Source organism: Ostrea edulis, chromosome 2, assembly GCF_947568905.1.
Source record: "Ostrea edulis chromosome 2, xbOstEdul1.1, whole genome shotgun sequence".
Lineage (NCBI taxonomy): Eukaryota > Metazoa > Mollusca > Bivalvia > Ostreida > Ostreidae > Ostrea > Ostrea edulis.
This window is the reverse complement of record NC_079165.1, coordinates 83,040,087-83,064,087: the sequence shown is the minus strand read 5'-3', so window position 1 is coordinate 83,064,087 and position 24,001 is coordinate 83,040,087. Positions and strand designations below refer to the sequence as shown.

Below are 24,001 nucleotides of genomic sequence, written 5' to 3'. Positions count from 1 at the left end.
ATCATAAAGAATTGATTATCTTTAGAAAATATACACTTTTTCAATATCAATAGTTTACCAAATTTTTTATTTTATGCAGTAAATAAATTCCTCTGAAGATATATTTCTATCATACGCAAAGTTTAATTTGATAAAGATTTTTGCAAAAACCTATGACATCACACGAGGATCGATTTTTTCAGCGTCTAAAAATAAATCTTAATGTACCCTTACTGTAACAGTGGAAAGGGGCTCAAATATGTTGCAATTTATTCAATAATATTCGAATGCTGAAAGATTTCATCATGGTGTTACAACTAGGATTATGTACAATATCATAACTATTGTTCTAATTTTCTCTTCTGAAACATGCCATTGCTACATTATTGTATTACGCAAGATCGCGACTACTTTTTCCGTTTTGGTTTTGAATTTTACTTTCCCCTTTCAAAGTCTCGCGAGACCCAGAGTATGGGAGAATTTGAGCATGTTGGTAAATAATACCAGTTCTGCAACTTTTGTCGTGATCGATTCACCCGATTTTAAAAATGGTGTAATGATTCAAGAAAGAAACACAATACGTAGAAATATCAACAACTGATAGATTTTAATGGAAATGTGGTGGATTTTTTCCCACTGCTGTCAGCCATGCCAGGAAATTCCCAAAGCTGAGAAGAGCTTGCGTCAAAATATATAGCTTCGCGAGCTAAATTCAGAAGTTCATTTTTTCTGTATCCAGACACTTATACACACCCAGGGCCGTAAATTAACCTTCAATTTGGAGGAGGCAGGAAATTAGGCGGGGGCCTGGGCGGCCCCCAGACGCTGAGCACATTTTGTGCACACTGAACACGTTTCGTGCAAAATCCTTGATTCTAGGGCCTTCTAAGATGTTACTTGACTAACTCATTCTAAAAGAAAGATTTGGAATGCTTTTTAAGGGAGGTATCATGTTCTTAGTTATTGGAAACAACATAAATTCTAATGAACTTTAAATTTTAATTTTTTTTGGCTCAAAAGTTGGAGGAGGCAGCTGCCTCCTCCGCCTCCATGTAATTTACGGCCCTGACACCTTTCATTTAAAAATGCTTTTAATTGTGGAAAGCACATGGAGGTTAAATCGTCTTCCGATGCCATGTTTTGAATAAACAAAAAATGCCCAAGATCGACACGCTTTTCCGGCCTTTTTTACAAGAGAGTTACGATCTTGCGTTGGGTGGGGCGGGATCTGCGTGCATGTGTTGAATTTATCGATTTATTTAATGTATTTTGAATGTCATTTGTCAATGTAGCAAGTTGATGTATGTGATTATCAATAATGATAAAATATTTTATAAAAATGCAGACTGAGACAGTTTTCCGGAAATATGTAATCCACTAGTATGACTTTCACTTGTAGTTTCAAAATGGCAGACGACGACGACGAGCTCGGGATTTCTGACGAGGATCACGATGATTTAAGTGAGCTTTTCCAATTAGCCACAGCTTTCGTGCGTTTATCCAGTGACAGTTTTAATCAAGAACAGCTACTCTACCTGTATTCACGGTTTAAGCAGGTATTATTGTATGTAGCGTTATTGTTATTTACCGTCATGCTCCTCGTCTCGAATTTTCTCTTACATGGGTATATTTTATTAGCTAATTACAACTAAGTGTTAGTATGGACTTCAACTGAGTTCTACTCTGGGCTGGTAGATCGTAGATTTACAGAATAATTGTTTGTGATGTAGGCTTAGTCCTATCTACTTAGTTGGGCCATATTTGGACTGTAGTTATCCACAGGAGTCGGCAATTTTATCAATAACGCTCACGAAGCTCAGTGGTAGTATTCATGCCCATTTCTCATATATTTCTATTTTATTGATAAAATTGCCGACTCCTGTGAGTTATCAGTCGGAGTCCCAATACCAAGGCGAATCTCACAGAAATAAATGTTTGGCTTGACCATCATTAATGGTACTATATATATGTTAGAATTGAAGTTAGTAGCATAGTGCATGTAATGATGTATTGTTAATCTTGACTACTGGCATCACTCACACTATCATAACCCCTTCTCTAAAGAAAATAATCACAACCAGGCTAAATATCACAGAGATTATAAGTGTATGTGTGATATCTTGCTGGAGTTTTGGGCCACCTGAAAGAAAATCAATGGCAATAGCTAGGGTAATTTTTGGAAAGAGGTCCCAACATTTACATATATTGCTATTGATCACCTACTGAGAACAGTTAGTATGATATCTATTTGTTTTTCAGAGACAAATTCTATTGATTTTGTACAGTTATTGCTCCTATTAATATTGATTGAGGTGACAGGTGGTGCAATATGCTTAGTTAATATAGTGCAGTGGTATGTTACTTTTATTTATTTAGATGTTACTTTTAAAAACAAACAAGTGTGGCTTTGTAGTTTATATATGACAGACACCAGCATTGTAGGAAAATTCAATGATGTGCATATTAAAGCTTGTTATTATGTAAAATTTTCCTATATACCCATCCTAATGTCATTGACTGTTAGTTAAGAATTTGAAATAACTTAACAACACAGTTCTTTTTTTAAAGTATAACTAGAAAGAACCTGAATGTTTTTTCAATTATTTTTTCTTCTAATTTTGTAATGCACAGGCAAATGATGGACCCTGTAATGTTCCAAAACCCGGAATGTTTGACTTCCAAGGAAAGAAAAAATGGTAAATTTTATGTATTTAGTTATTTTAGCTTGATAATATTGTTTATATTTAACTGAACTAGTTATTCCAAAACATGTCTGCTTAATAGTACTTAACATACTCAACATCTATCAGAAACAATCCTTTGTAAGAAACTTAAAACTTTATTAGTGATAACACTTTCAAATTTGTTTGTAGCTCACTCGAGCTTGTCCATTGCCCATTGTCTGTCATCAAGTGAGGAACAATCAGAAAATTTTTACATGCAGATATTACACTCTGTAGTTATATAACTTATAATCAATTATAATTTGAGGTGAACTGCCAATCAGTGATATATCAAAATATAAATCAGTTTCACTTAAAGATTTGTATGGATTTTCAACTTTTAATGTTTACCTAAACTCTTTCTTGGTGAATTGCTGTGTGACTGGAAGGGAGAAAATGCAATGGACCAGACCAAGATTCGAACTTGGGCCACTGAATCTCTGGTCAGGTGCTCTACAAACTGAGCTATCTGGCCACTGCTGACTCTTCTCCCTCCGTAAATTGTCTTTGTCTTAAAAGACACACAACCCAGATTATTTTTGCCCCTAACTGGACTTTCATCTGCAAGTCTAGGGGTGGTCAACAGTTGTAACAGTATTGGAGAAATGCAATGAATCAGACCAGGATTCGAATTCTGGTCTGGTGAGGTCTGTTGCAATTTCTCCCTTCCTGTTATGGTAAAACTGTTATCTATTTGTTGCATAGAACAAAGGAATTCAACTGAATTATATTTATGTATGTAGTTACTCTGAATATTGAATATTATTCAATTTTCAGTGACTCTGTCAATGGTGTAGTGAACAATTGTTACATCTTTTGATATATTTAGATGACTTAAGTGTTTTCTGATTAAAATTAATTTTTGAAAAATTTATGATCCATATTTCCTTGCATACAGTAGTTTAAACTGTGAAACATGATCTGAAATTGTTAGAGAATTCTATTCATTACAGTGAAAATGTACATGTATTCTAGGGAAGCATGGAAAAGCTTGGAAAACAAATCAAAAGAGGAGGCAAAGAGAGAGTACATATCTAAAGTGATGATGGTAACGCCAGACTGGAATACGGTAGGAACCTTATATTATTGTAAGATTGACATCTATAGACTATTCTCTTAGTATCCCAGACTGGAATACGGTAGAAACTTTATATTATTGTAAGATTGACATCTATTCTCTTAGTATCCCAGACTGGAATACGGTAGGAAACTTACACAGTAAAACTTGAATATAGCGAACACGGATATAGTGAAATTACGGCTATAGCGAAGTGAAAACGATTTCCCCGGCAAATTCTTTATATATTCTATATAAAAATATGCGTCTATAAAGAACACGGATATAGCGAATTTACGGATATAACGAAGTAAATTCTTATTCCCTTTGAATTAAAAATGAACGTAAGAATCACCTTTTATAACGAATTTATTTTTTTTTCATTTTAAACTTATTGTGATTTTTAACAATCGTCTTCCATTGATATAAAGGATCCACATTTTTCAAAAAAGGTTGTTAACGCAGAACAATACTTACACATACGTTTAGCAAATATATTGTCAGTATTGTTTACTATTCTCGTTAATTAAATTTGAAGTTTGATTGCATTTATTTTATCGTACACTCCTTTATTTGTGTAAAGCAACAAGTAAATGACAATTGCAATAGACTGTACATGTATGTATTGCGCAAACTTTTGTTGACATTTCTCTCTCGACATGTTCTTGCATGACTTAATAATCCATCAAGATAAATTATCATATATAAATCAATGTGTGTATTTCTTGTATGAAAATATATATGCTTCATTTCTCTTAAAGACAATACAAACGCAAGTATATCAATTGCTGCTTTTTTATATAACTGGTATACATGTAGAACAAATCAGTTTTATAACGAATTCGTTATATATGAATTATGAATTCGCTATAAACGTATAGTGAATTACGCTTATAGTGAATTTTTATGGAGGGTCCCCAGAAATTCGCTATATCAGAGTTTTACTGTATTTTCATCTTATTAACTGCATTATAAGATTGACATCTATTTTCTTTGTACTCATATATAAAGAGTAATTGGACTTTCTAAGAGTTTGATATCAATAGCTATTTCAAATTTTGAATAATGCTTAATGGATTAAAAACTAAACTACATGTGTAATTTGAGTTTACATGCATTTAATATAATTTTATATAATTCAGTTTCGAATATAAACAGCATGGTTTCATTATTCTATTTGTGATCAGAAACAGCTGGATAGATGGGTGGGTGTCAGCACAATGTCGAATACAGACACTGTCATAGAAGATGAGAAGAAGACAGCATTTGATTGGTGCAAAGAAGGCAACACATCTCATCTCGTTCGATATCTGAAAAACACTAAAACAGATGTCAATATTCAGGATGAAAATGTACGTAAAATACATTCATCAGATATCTTCAGTGCATAAATTGATATGCTTTTTTCAGATAAGTTAAAAAATTGAATTGTTTGTCTTTCTTAGGGTATGACACTTCTTCACTGGACCTGCGATAGAGGGAATCTTGAGATGTTAAATGCCCTTCTTGACCTTGAAGTAGATCCAAATATACAGGTTCAAACTGCATTTTATAATTTCTCTCACATCCAATTGCAGTATACATGTACTTCCATATTTCTACATGGAAATTTATTTATGTCTCCCCTCTTTCAGGGGGAGACATATTCTTTTTGTACTTTCAGTCCGTCCATCTGTCTGTGATAAAATCTTGTGAACATTTCTCCTCCTATATGTGTTATCGGATAGACGTGAAACTTTGTACAATGCTTCATTGCCATTTGTAGATGTGCATATTGTAGGGACAAGAGGATCCAAATATTTTCCTAAAAGTTATAGTGGATCTAAGAGGGATGGAGGATGTACAATAGTTTGTGAACACTTCTCCTCCTATATGGTTATCGGATAGACTTGAAACTTTGTACAATGCTTCATTGCCATTTGTAGATATGCATATTTATGAGAAAGGATGATCCAATTATTTTCATAAAAGTTATAGTGGATCTAAGAGGGGTGGAGGGTGTAAATAAAATAGTGTAACAGGAAGGGAGAAAATGCAACGGACCAGACCGGGATTCGAACCCGAGTCCCCTGAATCTCTAGTCAGGTGCTCTACCAACTGAGCTAATTGGCTGCTACATTCCTCCCTCCTTAAATGTCTTCACACCTGAAGACATCAACCCAGGATTTTTATATCCCCTGGCAAGCATTTTCACCTGTCAGTTCCAGGGGCTGGTCTACGGCACCAAATGTAACAGGAAGGGAGAAAATGCAATGGACCAGACCGGGATTCGAACCCGGGCCCCCTGAATCTCTAGTCAGGTGCTCTGCCAACTGAGCTAACAGGCCACCGGCGATCGAACCCGGCTGACCGCTACAATAGCTTTTGAACACTTCTCCTTCTATATGGCTTATCTGAGAGATTTGAAACTTTGTACAATGCTTCATTGTCATTTGTAGATGTGCATATTGTCAGGACAGGAGGATCCAGTTATTTTCCTAAAAGTTATAGTGGATCTAAGAAGGATGGAGGATATTAAAATAGCTTGTGAATGCTTCTCCTCCTATATAACTTATCCGATAGACTTGAAATTTTGTACAATACTTCAATGCCATTTGCAGATGTGCATATTTTCTGGACAGGAGGATCCAATTGTTTTCCTTAGTTATAGTGGATCTGAGGGGTGGAGGGTGTAAAATAGTTTGTGAACACTTCTACTATGTGGCTTATTGGAGTTCATAATGTCTGTGTTCCTGCTTATGCTTTCTCCTCCATACCATGCAGTACATTAAGGGGAGGAGGTTTCATTTGGAGCACTTCCAATTTGGGGAGCTTGAGAGACATTAGTTTTTAGGTCACCTGAATCATTTAGGTGACCTATTGCTATCTGTTTTTGTCCGTCGTCGTGCGTTAACATTTGAACATTTTCAGCTTCTTCTCTGAAACCCCTGAACCAATTTCAACCAATTTTGGCATATAGCATCTGTGGGTGGAGGGGAACAAAAATTGTGAAATTCGTGGTCCCTGCCCCCCTGGGACCTGAGGGGTGGGGCAAAAACCATCAAAATGAGTGTAATTTTAAAAAATCTTCTTCTTTACTCCTGGACATCAAGAATCTAAACTGTGGGCATAATTATAATGAGCGTTGAGCCCTCTACCAAAATTGTGAAATTCATGGCCCCTGGGGCAGGGGTTCTTGTGTTAGGGTGGGGCTCTATTGGTCATATAGTGAAAATGTAGAAATTCTTTGAAAATCTTCTTATATTGGTTTTATCTAAGGAGTAAATAACCCTTTTCTTTATGATGTCTCAGACCTAGGTTTTTTAAAAAGGATTATTGATTGAACATAAAAATGACACATGTACTTCATGACCACATAGCTATTCAATGTTTCTTCCATCCAAAAGTAAAATTCTTATATTTAAACACAAACCTAATTCAAACATTGGAAGGTTGTTACATAATACTCAGGTGACCTATAAAAACAAATTGTAGTTTCTCTTTAGAATTTTGCATGAGTTGAGTCGGTAAAACAATAATACTAGTCATTACTTAACTACCATTTGTGTTTTAGGACAATGATGGACAAAGTGCCCTGCATTATGGTAAGTTGCATGGCTAAGACTTGTACCATTTTATTCCATTCTATAGAATATTTTCAACTCTGATCAGGATGGCTGAATGCACTGAGCAGAAGTTTAAAGAAATAAACACAGTTTTTATGTGTCAGAACATGGCTTTGTTGGCACATTTCTTGTTGCGTGTTGAGAGTATTATGAAAAATATGTCAGCAGAGTAAGGCCAATTAAAATTAATTGATAGATTATCATCCCCGTCCTCCCCTCAAAAAAGGGCCCACCCTGATTTTTGTTTTATTTTCGCAAAAATTATGATTTCAAAACAAACTTGCTTCCCACTGACATGAGTGAATGATTAAAGTCACAGAATGTTGGTTTTATATCTTCTACCAAGGATTCTTTGAATGTTAACTTGATTAACCCTTTGTGTGATGCCTTATGTCATTAATGTTTTTTCTCAGGGAAATAAAAATTAAAGAATAAAATCCTCCCACCCAATGCATATTTTTTTGTGACCCCGGATGATAATCTACTAATTAAATTGAATTGGCCTAATTGCAGTTCATAATGCCATGCTCACTGAAAAATCATTGGTTACTACAAAAATTTGCTATTAAAAAACAAGTTGATCTTTTATTTAAAATCATGTCATTAGACCTTGAATCTAGGCAAGTCTATGCCATTACATGTATAAGTAAAAGAATATCGAACTTATCATAGTTCCAATGTCTCTATCAGTTGATTTTTTTTATCTTTCAAAATATCAAAGTACAAACTTTCATTTGAAAAAAAGATTTACTATTCTGATTCTTTTATATGGCATTTGTGCATTCCTACAAATGTGACTTCACTTTCAAGTTGATGGTGTCAAGGCATGAAAAATATACTAGCAGAAATTTCAATATTATCCATTGATATTAAATATATAGAAATTATTTCAAGCACATTTGGCTTATGGAAATTATTTCAGAGTGCCATTTTTAGCTAACTTGAGCTGAAAGTTCTGAAGTATAGAATAAAATTAGTTTCAGTTTTTTCAAACATGATCACCTGCAGCCTAGTAGACTTTAAAACTTTGTAAAGGAAAATATAGGGAATCCTTTAAAAATCTTCTCCCCATGAACCACAAGGGTAGAGTTTGCAAAATTAATATGTAAACATCCTCATGTAGTGTAGATTTACCATGGCCCCATAGGAACATCACTGTACAGAAGAAATGACTTGATTATGTTAATGAACACTATTTATAGTCATTTCTCTTTGTAATGACCACGATACACAGTGCATTATGTACAAGAACTGCAACTTCAAAAACATTACTTTAAATAGCAATGTCATTTATATGCATTGTATGATCTCACTCCCTTAACTTCTTGTGAAATTCAGATTTTTTCTAAATATAGCATTGCATTATTTGAGAAAGAAAAATAATTTATGTTTATTCTAGAATCTGATCTTGATTTATGGAGATAAGTTTTGTATTGGAGGTGTCATTTCTCTTTACACATTAATTATTTTCCAGTCTAAACCAATTTATATCACTGTCCGACCTAGCATGTTAAAGTATGATATTGATATCAGAAGCTAAAAATCGATTCAAGAACAGAAATGGCCGGATTGGTTTAGAATATGTTATCTATAGAGACAGCAGTACAAAACGTATTGGAAAAATGACAGTTTAAATTTAAAAAAAAAACAAAAAAACACCCAGAAGCACTTTTAGAATGTCACATGTATATCTTCAATGCTTTCTTAACATCTATAATGTACAAGGGCTGAAAATGTTAATTAAAAGCTGTGAGAGGAGTTGGTTACACAAAGTAGATACCATGCTTAAAAAATGACAAAGTTCAACTACATCATGTACATGTAAATTTTTCAAAAGAATGTCCGATCACTTCCAAAAAGACACTTGCACATCTTCATTGCTTCAATAACAGCTGTACACGGTCTGAAGGATATCAAATAAATGCTGTAAGAGGAGTTGATTACAAAAATAGGTACCGTCTATTCAAGGCATGCTTAAAAAATGACAACGTTCAACTTCATGTAAATTTTTTGAAAAATATTTAATCATTTTCAAAAAGACAAATGCACATCTTCATTGTGTCCAACTGTACAAAGTTTGAGGAACGTCAAGTCAGGGGAGTGAGAGGAGTTAATTAAACAAAGTCGGTACCCTATTACAGGGACGCCTACCCGCCAATCACAATTTTATAAGCTGTTTGCACATTGTGCAACCCGGATAAATATGTCCAATGTGTCATGGAAAACTTTGTTTATAGAAAGTTCAAAATAAATTCTCATTCAACATCTACACTCTGATATTGTATATTGATTGTTTAATCTTGTTACAGCCGTGAGCTGTGAGCACCAGGACATTGTGGACAGACTGCTGAAGACCAGAATGAATCTCAAACTAAAGGATATGGATGGCCTAACAGTTTTAGACATTGACACCAATTCAGAAATCAAACAGATGTTGGAAAAAAATGTAACTTAATTTAGTATGTGACCATTATCTTTAAGGCCAGAATTGTTTAAATAACTACATTTTGGTTTACTGGTGATTCAGAATGGGTGCCGGCATCCAACGTTTGAGGAATATAATCGGATGTGTTTCATAATGATAGACCTTATTCCAATCTTTTACATCCAGCGAAGACATGAAAGTAGTTTGTGATGCGAGTTTTAACATTCAAGTAATTCTTAATTACTAAACTCCAAACAATTGTTTTTGATCTGATGTTGAACCATACTGGACATTGTAAGAAGCACAGATACTGCATCACTTTATCAGTATTTTGGATTTATAGCTTATCCAATGAAATATTCAATATGAGCATTAGTATATTTGTCCGACAGCCTGGTCTTATTAAATGCTATATGATGCAACAAGTTTTTTATCTTAAAACTTGGAAATTTATGACAACGTATATGAAGGACTACTAAAATTTCAATTGTTCTTATGATCCAAGTTGATCATTATTTATCATGAAACAATCCTTGTGATCTGAAACATCTAGATTAATTAAAACTTTGATATCAAAATTTTACTCTTTTTTGCTACATTTACTATGGTAGTTGTTATTTGTAAATGCTTGTTATTCACATAAAGTATATATATGTTAATATCACAAGTCTGTCAGAAAAAATGTACAGGTGATGTACCTAAAATTTGTCTTTTGTATGACTGTAGTTATAAAAACATTTTTGATACTGTAATAAAATTCACTTTTGATAGAATTCTTTATAATTGTAAATCTTTATTCGTGGTCTAAAACAGTGCAGCTTTCCAGTTTGAATAATTGTGCATTGTTTTACTTGGCCTTCAGTAGTAGTTTTGAAAATGATGCATTGTTGACCAACATGAAATAGATTCTTGTTTATATAATGTCCATTCTCTGTGATGCTTTAATGAAACCCAATAACATTTGCCCGACAGCAGGAGCATTGTAACATGATGTGGTGGTCAGCTGTTTGATCACTTCTGGTCAGATAGTTCCATTTTTAGAGCACTTAACAAGGTTTAGTGGTCCAAGGAATGTAGTGGACAGTTGTCTAGAGAGTTCTGTAGCATTTTCTCAGTTACTTTCACAATGACTTCCAAAACAGAACTGATTGACTGGAGTATGATAGAATTCTCAATACGGTACATCTATCTTTATACTTAGCCCAAGGTGAATGGAAAACATATAAGATAGGTATGGCAATATTAATATATAAGAAATAATTTTCGCTATTCTAAATTTTAAATAGTAATCTACGCTATATCAGGAAGCTTTCATGGAAATTTCAACTATTTTGGCTTAAGTGGTTCTTGAGAAGATTTTTAAATGACCCCACCCTATTTTTGCCTTTCATAATTATCTCCCCTTTTGAGGGAGCACAATCCTTCATTTGAGCAATTCTCCAAGTATTATTTGTTCTAACTTGATTGAAATTGTTCCAGTAGTCCTTGAGAAGATTTTAAATGCCACAGAATTAATTATGTCTCCACTCATTAAGGGGGAGCCATATTGTTTTTGTACTTCCTGTCTGTTACAACACTTCTCCAATATGGCTTATCAGATAGACTTGAAACTTTGTACAATGCTTCATTGCCATTTGTAGATGTGGTTGGACAAGAGGATCCAAATATTTTCGTAAAAAGTTAGTGGATCTAAGATGGGTGGAGGAAGTAAAATAGCTTGTGAACACTTCTTCTACATGGCTTATTGGATAAATTTGAAACATTGTACAATGTTTCATTGCCATTTGTAGATGTGCATATTGTTGGGACAGGATCGAATTATTTTCCTTAAAGTTATAGTGGATCTAAGAGGGGTGGAGGAAGTAAAATAAGTTGTGAACACTTCTCCGATTAGCTTATCGGATAGACTGGAAACTTTGGACAATGCTTCATTGCCATTTGTAGATGTGCATGTTGTCGGGACAGGAGGATCCAATTATTTTCCTAAAGTTATAGTGGATCAAAGAGGGGTGAAGGATGTTTAAATTGCTTGTGAATGCTTCTCCTACTATATGGCTTATCCAATAGACTTGAAACTTGGTACGATTCTTCAATGCCATTTGCCAGTTTAATTAAAATTAGCCCCCACATTTTATTATTTGTTAATATGCCGTCCCTACATTTTATTATTTGTTATGCATAACAAATAATAAAACGGGGCTAATTTTAACAAATGATAAAACGTAGGGGCTAATTTTAATTAGACTGCCATTTGCTGATATGCATGCTGCAGGAACAGGAGAATTCAATTGTTTTCCTTAAAGTTATAGTGGATCTGAGGGGTGGAGGGTGTAAAATAGTTTGTGAACACTTCTCCTATGTGACTTATCGGAGTTCATAATGTCTATGTTACAGCTCATGCTTTCTCCTCCATACCATGAGGTACATTAAGGGGAGGAGGTTTTATGGGAGCACTTCCAATTTGGGGACTTGGGGAGACATTAGTTTTTATGTCCCCGAGATCGAAGATCGGGGGGCATATTGTTTTTGTCCTGTCTGTCATTCTGTCTGAAACTTTAACCTTGCTAATAACTTTTGAACAGTAAGTGATAGAGCTTTGATATTACACATGAGTATTCCTTGTGACAAGACCTTTCCGTGGGTACCAAAATTTTTGACCCCTTGACCTTGGAGTTTGACCTACTTTTTGAAAACTTTAACCTTGCTAATAACTTTTGAACAGTAAGAGATAGAGCTTTGATATTTCACATGAGTATTCCTTGTTACAAGATCTTTCCATTGGTAATGAACCTTTTGTCCTTGACATTTGACCTACTTTAATTTTTTTTTTTACATTGGTCATAACTTCTAAATGGTAAATATTAGAGCTTTCATATTGTACATGAGCATTTCTTTTGACAAGATCTTTCTACTGGTACCAAGATATTTGCCCTTGTGACCTTGGCCATCTTCGGAATTGGCCATTATCGGGGGCATTTGTGTTTCCCAAACACATCTTGTTCATAAAAACAATCCCTAGTTTTTACTTATTTTTAAAATTATCTCCACTGCAAAAAGGGTGCAACACTTCATCTGAACAAACTTAACCTTAGGCATGTTTTGTGGCAAGTTTGTCTGAAATTAGCTCCGAGGTTCTGGAGAATAAGTTGAAATGCCAAACAAAAAGTTATCAGAATAGCTCGCTTTCAGCTCAGATGAGGCCATCATTAAAAATATTTTTGTTTGATGTACTCTGACCCACATTTTTCAAGGTGGGTCGGTAGGTAGGTGTTTTTTTTTTTGTTTTTTTTTATATGTCATGAAATTTTTAACATTTAGTTTTAAAGTAAGGAGAATTTTCTATTTTTCAAGGGAACCAAAAAAAAAAAAAAATGAAATTTAAAATTGCTGAAAAAAATGATCAGGTAGGAGCAAATTTGACGGGTCGGTCGGAGTACATCAAACAAATCAATTTTTATTTTTGGCCTCATCATATAGAAACCTCTCCTAGCCTGGTTCCCCAACTAAAGGAGCAGTGCATGGCAGGGACATGGAACCAGGCAAAGACATCTCCCAGATGATGCATCACATGAACAGATTTGTAAATTGCGAGTCTGCTATTCTCATGCAGGCAAATAACACTGAACTAGTACCGACATAAAAGTTTGCACATTTATAGTAGTATGGATATAAAACAAACAAGAGGCCCAGGGGCCTTATAGGTCACCTGAGTATCATGTAACAACCTTCCGATGTTTGAATTAGGTTTGTGTTTAAATATAAGAATTTTACTTTTGGATGAAAGAAACATTGAATAGCTATGTGGTCAGCCCCGCCTTTGCACCAGAACCCCTGACCCAGGGGCCATAAATTTCAGTTTTGAAAGAAGCATCCTTGATCATCATTATCATACTATTAGTTTGTCTACTTAATACCCAGCAGCAGAGAAGATTTTCAAAGAAATAAAATGCATTTTCACTATATGATCAATAGGGCCCCACCCCAATACCAGAACCCCTGACCCAGGGGCCATGAATTTCACAATTTTGAAAGAGGCATCCTTGCTCATCATAACCATGCTATTGGTTTGTCTACTTAATACCCAAGGACAGAGAAGATTTTCAAAGAAATAATGCATTTTCACTATATGACTTATAGAGCCCCACCCTAGCACCAGAACCCCTGATCCAGGGGCCATGAATTTCACAATTTTTAACAAGAGGTACTGTGAGCAATGCTCACTAAGAATACCCCCCGCTTACCCAAATCTCCCAAAGGGTGTTGGTAATAGGTATAAACTACCTCTTTTCTGAGTGTTGCTACTTCGATGTCCAGTGCGCTTGACCTTTGGACCCCAAAATCGATAGGGAACATCTTCATCCTATGGGTAGTCCATATGTATGATATGGTGACTGTAGGTGGAAAGGATAACACTTTAGAGCCCGGAAACCATATTGTTACTTCGATGTCCAGTGTGCTTGACCTTTGACCTCAAAACCGATAGGGAACATCTTCATCCCATGGGTAGTCCATATATGATATGGTGACGGTAGGTGGAAAGGATAATGCTTTAGAGCCCGAAAACCATTGCGTCTACAGACGGACAACCCGATTCCAGTATACCCCCCCACAAATTGTTGCGGGGGGTATAAAGAGGCATCCTTGCTCATCATTACCATGCTATTAGTTTGTCTACTTAATACCCAGAGACAGAGAAGAAGATTTTCAAAGAATTTCTACATTTTCACTATATGACCAATAGAGCCCCACCCTAACACAAGAACCCCTGCCCCAGGGGCCATGAATTTCACAATTTTGGTAGACGGCTCAACGCTCATAATTATGCCCACAGTTTGGCTTCTTGATGTCCAGGAGTAAAGAAGATTTTTTAAAATTACACTCATTTTGATGGTTTTTGCCCCACCCCTCAGGCCCCACGAATTTCACAATTTTTGTTCCCCTCCACCCACAGATGCTATATGCCAAAATTGGTTCAGGGGTTTCAGAGAAGAAGCTGATTCAGAAAATGTTCAAATGTTAACGCACAACGACAGACAAAAACAGATAGCAATAGGTCACCTGAATGAATTCAGGTGACCTAAAAAGCCAGAAAATAGAGAAACTGCTCAAATCAATGAATTTTAAACTTTCACTTCACTAGGAATTCAAGAACAGTATGATGCTTGAAAAAACAAGATATTTTGCCTCTTCTCCCCACTGGCTTTGGAAAAAAGAATTATTTTTCACTTGATGCCCAATCAAACAATATGGACTGCTCTGCACTGCTTACTTAACATTAGGCCTATTGTAGTTCCTGGCAAATCCCCATCTGGGAGAGTTTGGTTTGTGTGCAAGTTTTTTTTGTGGTAATTGTACCATATTGTTAAGTATGTAAACCTTATCAGTGTAAAAGATAGGCGAATAACTGTCTCTTACTATTGCATTCATTATTAGTAAAATCCCTACATGCAAGTTTTGCAACATTGCTGCATGAGGATCTAGAAAAAAGAAGGAGAAAACAAGTTCAGAAAATAAAGCTTTATTTAACATCGACTACAGTTAACATTGCTGCCCAGTGGAGATCAAATATGAAGCAAAAGATGTATACAACTAAACAACATGCATGCATATCTCTGTGTACTCTTGATCATGTTATGAATTTTACAAGACCACAACAATGCTCACCAAAGTTGTCTTCAGCTTTAGACCCCTAGCACAAAACTGCAGATCCCATAAGACTGGACCAACTTGAATTTGGGAAGATGCTTCAGTAACTTCACAATCGTTCAGAGATGGATTTTATTATAGTTTTGTAAATATTCCTGTTTAATGCTGACCCCAATCTTGTCCTGTGGAACCAGGGCTGGGAAGAAATTGCATTTAATACATTATATAGTCTTGATCTCTTGAAAATATTGAGATTTCCTAGATGAAAAAGGTGAACATAATGAACAGTGAATGATCTCAAAAATCCTGTAAAGATCAGGGCAAAAACGTACCCCAGGACACACCAGAAGTGAGATCAGGTGTTTGTGGAGGAGTAAACGTCCCTTGTTGATCAGTCACACCCACAGGGCACTTGTACCTAGCAAGACTTTAAAAGTCACACACTATATATTTATGTACCAATCTCTCATGAACATTTTGAGTTTGATTCATGTGAATATTTCTTTTAAAAATTGGATGTATAGACAGTCAACCATTGACAACCAATGTACTTTCAACCATTAAATATCTATCTGACAAACTTTGATAAAAAAGCTGACTTGAAATGGCTTTATGGAAGAGTAAAATATCATGGAATTCTAGTTCAGATTGTGATGGCAGTTTTAACAAAGAAAAACACAATTTGTGATCTGAGAGAAAATACAGAATATTTTTTCTATATCTGATGAACCAGTGCCTGCGAAATGTAATTTATACATCTTGCTGACTCCTTGCATAGAGTTTTTACTTCAACAGTAAAAGCTAAAGATACACTGCTGTAAAACAAAAAATGGAAAAACATTGCATCACAAACAATTAACATTAATGCGACATTTTAAGACTCTTGGAGGTTTTTCCATAAAACGCATTGTGACATCCTGCCCATCAAATTCTAACCAGGTTATTAATTTACACACAACATACAGGATACACTGACCAACACAATGGAATACATTTCAACATAAATCACACTTTGTTTTCTGATGATGACTACATAAATAAATGGACACAGAATTACATGATTAAGATTTACATGTATAACACAATATCCAATATCAATAAATCTGAACTCTTCTCTCTGAACTTTTGGAGATCTGCCTTTGTATCACTCGTAAGTTTGTAATAAGTTATAAGTATGAAACTATCAAGTTTTATCTCTGGTTCTAGAATTCAAAACACACCAACAATATTACTGGGGTATACAATGTGAAGTGCAGATATCAATGTTCTCTAGTGACAATAAAGCCTTTCTAATACTTAATTCTTAACATAATGCCAATATATATTGCATTAAAAATTCATTCTATCAACTTGTGTTACTATGTGTACACTAACATAATGTGAAGCTAATCCAAAAACAATCATTAAAACACTCCTACAATATTCTCTAAAGACTACAGGTACATTTGTACCTGCGGGTATGAAAGTATTTCTTACATTGTTATGAAATCTGATGGCCCCCCCCCCCCCTTCACATAAAAATGATTTCTTGTGAAGCAAATGATAATTGCATTGATTGTTTGACATTGATAAATATAATATACATTTTTTATACTTGTGTGGTGATTTGACATTCAGATTATAACAGACAAAGCAACAAAGTACTTCAAAATGTCTCTCCAAAAAAATAATCTCGTCATTTTAAATTGGTACAAAAATTGATTTTGGGGAACACGATACTTTTGATGAGGAGGGAGATATCACACTGATAATATTTCAATTGGAGGTAAGCCATTGATGCAAAAATAAAATCACATTTAGAATTCTTCACCCATCTTGTAAGGCATTAAGCTGGCAAGCTAAAGACTGCGTGTTTAATTTCTTTTTTTTTAATATTGTAATTTCTTGCTACATCATACATTTCCAACACCACATTATTACACATTTTGATTGGTGCATTATACCTTCTTAAACCAACCAAATAATGTATGTAAAGATTGCAAATGTTTACGTAGTTTTCTAGATGGCTCTCCTTTTGTAGATCAGGAACGACTAGTTTAGTCTTCCTTTGTAGATCCAAATCTTCTTTTGAGGTCCTGTATTTTGGCATATGCATCGGATCCTACAAAATCATTGACGGCCACCAGAAAGACCACAGCCATTCCGTAGATGTGCCACTGAGAGAACATGGTGGAAAACACCTGGCAGAGTAACATGGTCAGGAAAAACAATCCATTGGCCTGCAAAATATGTAATAAACAATAGTAAATTCACTCATACAATACTCTCAGAGCACCTGCAAAATATGTAATAAACAATGGTAAATTTACTCATACAATACTCTCAGAGCACAGGTCTGTTAAATACTTTTAATAAACAATAGTAGATTTACTCATACAATACTCTCAGAGCACCTGCAAAATATGTAATAAACAATGGTAAATTTACTCATACAATACTCTCAGAGCACAGGTCTGTTAAATACTTTTAATAAACAATAGTAAATTTACTCATACAATACCTGTTATATATGTAATAAACCATAGTAAATTTACTCATACAATACTCTCAGAGCACCTGCTAAATACTTAATAAACAATAGTAAATTTACTCATCCAATACTCTCGGAGCACCTGTTAAATATGTAATAAACCATAGTAAATTCACTCATACAATACTCTCAGAGCACCTGTTAAATATGTAATAAACCATAGTAAATTCACTCATCCAATACTCTCAGAGCACCTGCTAAATACTTAATAAACAATAGTAAATTCACTCATACAATACTCTCAGAGCACCTGTTAAATATGTAATAAACAATAGTAAATTCACTCATACAAAACTCTCATCTAGCATCTGTTAAATACATAACAAACAATAGTAAATTTACTCTTACAATACTGTCAAAACAATCACTGTTGACGGACAACCCATGTTACTATATATACAGTTCAAATATTTTTGCCTTTACCAATTTGAATGATAGCCATTTCCTCATGAATGAACTGCAGTGGTATGCAATGTGCATATTATGAATACAGAACAACAACTACAGTTGAATGTAAATATGAGAAAAATATTTCATTTTTGAAAATCTAATATGAGAGTATGAACAGCAAAGCTTCACAGCATATTAAAAATATTTATGTGCATCAAAAAGTATTCTGTCATGAAGTGTCTCAGTTCCCACCTTACATGTCACATGTTAATTTATATAATGTTTCTCATCATCAAGAATTATTTCCTGTTTCTATGCAATATCATCCTGAAGGGTGTGATTTTCACTCACAAAAGGAAATGGTATGCTTTTTAATCGAATGTATCTGAGCCACTTAAATTCGAGTATCCACATCCAAAGAAATTGAAATGAGCAATGAACCATACTTAAAACAAGATGTGTTTGTGAAACACTGATGTCCCTATATGGTAGCAAAGTGGACAATGGCCATGGTTAAAGTTTTTCAAAAGTAGGTCAAAGGTAAAGGTCACAAGATAAAAAAAAATTGGTACCGAAAGAAAGGTAAATTAATTGAATATCGTTTAACGTCCCTCTCAAGAATTTCTCACTCATATGGAGATGTCATCATTGCCGGTGAAGGGTTGCAAAATTTAGGCCTACGCTTTGTGCTTATGACCTTTGAGCTGGAAGGGATCTTTATCATGCCCCACCTACTGTGACACGGGGCTTCGGTTTTTGTGGTCTCATCCGAAGGACTGCCACATGAAGTCGCCTCTTATGACAAGCAAGGGGTAGTGAGGACCTATTCTAACCTGAATACCCATGGGAACCAAAGGTCCTGTCACAAGAAATACACATGTGAAATAAGAAAGCCTAATCACCATCCATTTAAATGTTATTACTAAGATTAAAGTTTTGGCGGACAAACTGACAGATCAAAATCTACATGCTACCGAATCTCTGATAGTGGGGCATAAAAAAGGAAATCATCATTTATTTTGCCCATGGTATTAAAGAGATGAAGCAGGACATTGTTAAAAAATGTACTTATGACAAAACTATTCTAATTTCTGAGGACAATACTGACCAGGCCATGGCTGAGAAGAATTGATTGTTTGTCTCTCTCACTGTGGCAGTTGTTAGCTCTTCCTGATGTTATTCCTAAGGCCAGAAAACCTGCTCCCATAACTCGAGCAGAGAAGTCATGCATGGAGTCTAAAGCAGGCAGTTTGGTCTGAAAAAGTAAAGTTCAAGCCAAAATTTCTTACTTCAATTCCTTTCACATCAAATCAATCAATAAAGATACACAAAGATTTACTTTTACAGTGCTAGAAAATCTATAAAAATGGTAGACTATCAAGGAGAGTAAATCCCCCTTCTCCAATGAATTTTATACCTGGAATGTGGCAATTGTTCCTGGGAAACAGAAGGCAATTATACCATGTAGAAAGAACATGACAAAGTCAATTTTGAGATGCAGGGTGGTATTGGAAGCTGACTGTTCAATACTTCCTCCCCAGTCCTCCTCACGCAGGGAGTAGATGAGGAATGCTCCAAAGTACAATCCAGTATTCAATACAGAAAGCTTCTTCATCTGCAACAAAATGTGTCTGTGAAATGCAACAAATTTGATAGCACTGCCAATCTGAAGGCATCATGGATCCATATTCCAATCCTTAGTCCTGTAGGATTATATAGGAAGGTTGAAGCACTCTTAAGAATGATAGTGAGATAAAAACAAAGAGGCTCATTCATATACTACAATGCTCACCAGATTCACTTTGCTCATATTACAAAAAAATAACCATAAAGGATCCCAGACTCTCACATTATATATCCAGGTGAAGATGTATTGCGGTTACATGTAGCCTCCCCCCATCTTACTATGCCCGCAAGTTCATACGGTTTTCTTGCTTTATCAGCTAAATTTTGTTTTATCATAAAGCATTTTAGATGAACCAGATTTGCTTTTAATAATGTGATTCCTGCAAAGTTACAATTTGTCACTAGTTCTAGATTGAGTAGATATTATATACAACTGTCTTCTTATTATATACAGAGTCATACATATCGAATAAATGGTTACTGTTTTGAATTGAATGTGATAAATGGATGATTCCTGAGCTCTTTTCATTTTCTATACCCCCAGACAGTTCACCATGTACTCTGTTTATCCCGCAAAACAATATCAAGCAACTATGATTATACTTATACCCCCTCCACATTCTTAAACTGTTGTATCAGCCATTAAAGTTTTGTAATATATATATAAATACTTACATAAAGAGAGGTCTGTGCTTCCTTTTCATTATAATTTATTAGCTGGACAACACACAGGAGGAAAACTGCCCCAAAGAACTACATGGGAAACATGAAACATGAAATAGACCATAATAACACCTTCCTGTAGTAATCCAGTTTCTATTCTTGATCCTGGTGATGGTTTTAACAAATTAAATTGATATTGAATGTCAATTTTACACTCATAAATTCTAGATCCCTGCAATTTTTTTTACCACTTCAATTCTATTGTTACATTAAAAATTTAGAAGTCATGTTGAGAGTAAAGATATGGGCAGTATACTCGACTCGACTGACTGATTTGAGATTTTCACATGCACAATTTTACCAGCTTATTAGTTAAGATTAGCTGCAATAATGTAGCCCTCTCAGATTTGTTTTACATTATTGCAGCTAGTTAAGATGGAAAACTGTAGAAATCTATAAGATTATTCCCCACAGGATGCTTTGTATAAAAATGCAGCATGTGGTCAATTCTATAGGTTAACAATAGCATTTAAATTACCCAAAAGACTACCCTCAGGGAATTTATTTAAAAGACATCTTTTAAATAAAATGTGATAAATATGTATTATTACTACAGTAACTTGATCCGAAGAGTTAGATCACGTCGAATTGACAGGCGTGGATCATCAGATCACACGAGACGCGAGTTTGATCTGATGATCCGCACCTGTTAACGAGACGTGATCCAACTCTTTGGATCAAGTTACTGTAGTAATGATAAATTTATTATATATCCCCTTATGCATTTGAAATCCACATTTATAAGATAATAAATGTAATCCAAATTATCAAAAACACAGACATACCATGAAATTATGTTTTGTGTATGCAGTTTCGTTTGTGACGTGGTCAATATTTTCCACAAATAACGTGTCGATGCATTGTGACATCATCAGTTTCAGAGGATACTGATACGGAATCAGAAAACCAGTGTGGTGATCCGGAAAACCGGATCACATGCTGTGAAATCCACAGTATCAATGAACGATGCATTGATGGGTATATAATAAAACTGAATATTGCCAATGAAAATATATAGTACATGTACAATACGACATTTCCCAGTACATTTTAAGGATAATATAATAGTTCTTAATGCAATTTAGATAAGGCCTGATATTTGATTTAGATATTAAAGAATTGTGTTTTCTATTGCCTCATTATTTAACAGCAGGAAAAATGACAAGTATCCAAGTCCAAATAATGGATTTCAAAGATGAATCATCAGACTTCTTAGATCTGCACTGTATACTCTACACAAGTGTATGGTGCAGATCTAAGAAGGCAGATTTTAATTAGATTGATAGAAAGATAGTCCTATACATCTATTTAGTACTATGAATTATCATTTTCCTATTAGACCCTTACTTTTTGGACTCATTTCGGTCATACATAGCCATTCCAAGTTCATTTGGCTCACCCTACCATGACACTCAGATTTTACATTTAGTAATTCTCAACTATACAATATTTATATAATAACCAGTATTCAATATTTGACCATAACAAACAAACAATTACCACTGTCCGGGACCACAGCAAGTTGATTTCTGTTGCTTTGTCATTACTTTCCCGGGTCAAATAATGGGTCAATGCAATCGCCATCATGATAATCCCAATGTCGCGCATCTCCTGCAAGTGTAAGCCATCTGGACTGCCTTTGTTGAACTGTAAAATTAAAGCAGTCTCCAACATGTTTTATTTCATTACATTTAAATTCAGTGGCAAATCTGGAAGAAGAAAGGGGGGGGGGGGGGGGGGGTACATAGGTATGCAAAAATGGTCATTCTTTGCCATTTAGGGGTTTGGAAAAAAAATTACACCCTTGTGTAGTCCCCACCTGATACTTATTTAATATAAAGGAAATCCCTCCCCCTTCTCCCAAGGGTTTAAAATTCAATATTTTTTCATTAATCAATCTCCCTTTCCAGGGCCGTCAGTCTCTTTGAATTGGGTCCAAACGGACCCTTCCCAATTGGGAAACCCCCAAAAATTCCCAATTAACTTATCTAGAAATTCCCAATATCACAAACCGTTACATTGTTTGTATAAAAAAAATTAGATCGTGTTAGTTTCGTTTTTACTTATAACTTCTTGCGCATTTTCGACAAGGGCCGAAAAGTAAAATTTCCCAAGTTGACCCAAAACATCAATAATTTTCCCAATCTAATGGGACCCGGACTCTGTATCAAAAAGGACAGTGACCGCACTGCTTTCAAATTCTGGCCTGGAGGTTATATAACTTTATGAGCATGTTTTCATTCACTAACTCAAAACATCAGTGCTCTAAATCATACTCAAATTAAAGTGAAGGTTATAAAACTTTTACAAAATTATTCTCATACTCAAATGGAGTACATGCTCAATATTTTTCGAGTATGCTTGGAGCTTGCTCAGAGTTGTACTAAAAACAAACATGGCTGAGTTTGGTAAAAGTTTTATAACCTCGCCAGGTAAAGTGACATTCTCATGAGTCTCTGGGCCTATGTAACACGACCACACTTGTTGCTTTTTTGACAGAAGACTAGCTTCAGTTAACAATAGGCAAATTTAAAATATAATCAACATGAATTCCACATTTACTTTAATTAATACACGATAGTCTATTGAATGTCTGTCAACTTCCATTTTAAAACTAATATTTGGCTCATAGTTCATAATTCCTATTAGCGAAGAGTTTGACACAATCTCATGAATCTGAGCAAACTTGCCTAGTATGTCTCAAACTCTGTGTTGGCGCACATAGATCTTAGATATAATAATTTCAATAACAACTCCCAAACTGAGCTAACTCCCGAACTGTCGTCATCGAACTTCTGAAACGTCGCTGGCACAGGTGCCGAAGAGTCGCGCACCGGCGCACCCGAAACGTCGCGGACCCGAACTGTCGGTAACATTCCCCAGTACTTCATCATTTTAGTACAGATATCATAACATGCATTGCGTGATCACCTAACACTGTCAATCAATATAGTAACCTGTGATTTTCTTACCCAGAATTTTACGGCTTCTGGATACACCAATACACCGAATCCTTTGATAGCAAATAAAAACGACGTGATGTTCATAAGAGTTTTTCTTCCCCATGGCACAGAAGCTGCAAACATCAGCAAAGTTGCTGGCAAAGTAAGCTGCATAATGGTGTCATCTGGGATGCTTAGCAAATCCTTTAAATGCTTTAAAACGAACGCCATGTTTCAGAGCTTATAGGCCTTAGTGTTTGACAGGCCTATTGTTTACGAGAACGGAAATACCGCGCAAATTGTGTGACCTACTTTTGATAGACGCGGCAAGCCATGCGTGATTTGATCAATTTGT

At 35.0% G+C, this 24,001-nt stretch overlaps 2 protein-coding genes across 5 annotated transcripts; one reads left to right on the top strand and one right to left on the bottom strand.

Moving 5' to 3' along the window:
• Positions 1-423: 423 nt before the first annotated feature.
• On the top strand, positions 424-10,562 carry LOC125679604 (acyl-CoA-binding domain-containing protein 6-like). 4 transcript variants are annotated; one of them, XM_056155191.1, is made up of 8 exons: positions 424-472; positions 1,379-1,535; positions 2,611-2,675; positions 3,678-3,771; positions 4,947-5,111; positions 5,205-5,294; positions 7,313-7,343; positions 9,674-10,562. In XM_056155191.1, exons 2-8 carry the CDS (start codon positions 1,386-1,388, stop codon positions 9,817-9,819), a joined length of 741 nt encoding a protein of 246 aa, XP_056011166.1. In that variant the 5' UTR covers positions 424-472; positions 1,379-1,385; the 3' UTR covers positions 9,820-10,562. The 4 variants fall into 4 exon arrangements, with proteins under 4 accessions (XP_056011166.1, XP_056011165.1, XP_056011164.1 ...); XM_056155190.1 differs by lacking the exon at positions 424-472 and adding an exon at positions 1,170-1,195; XM_056155189.1 differs by lacking the exon at positions 424-472 and adding an exon at positions 1,175-1,243.
• A 4,729-nt stretch (positions 10,563-15,291) lies between these two features.
• On the bottom strand, positions 15,292-24,001 carry LOC125679602 (uncharacterized). Its single transcript, XM_048918919.2, has 6 exons — positions 23,677-24,001; positions 22,205-22,351; positions 20,657-20,734; positions 19,773-19,970; positions 19,464-19,610; positions 15,292-17,654 (listed from the first exon to the last, which is right to left on the bottom strand). Exons 1-6 carry the CDS (start codon positions 23,875-23,877, stop codon positions 17,472-17,474), a joined length of 954 nt encoding a protein of 317 aa, XP_048774876.2. The 5' UTR covers positions 23,878-24,001; the 3' UTR covers positions 15,292-17,471.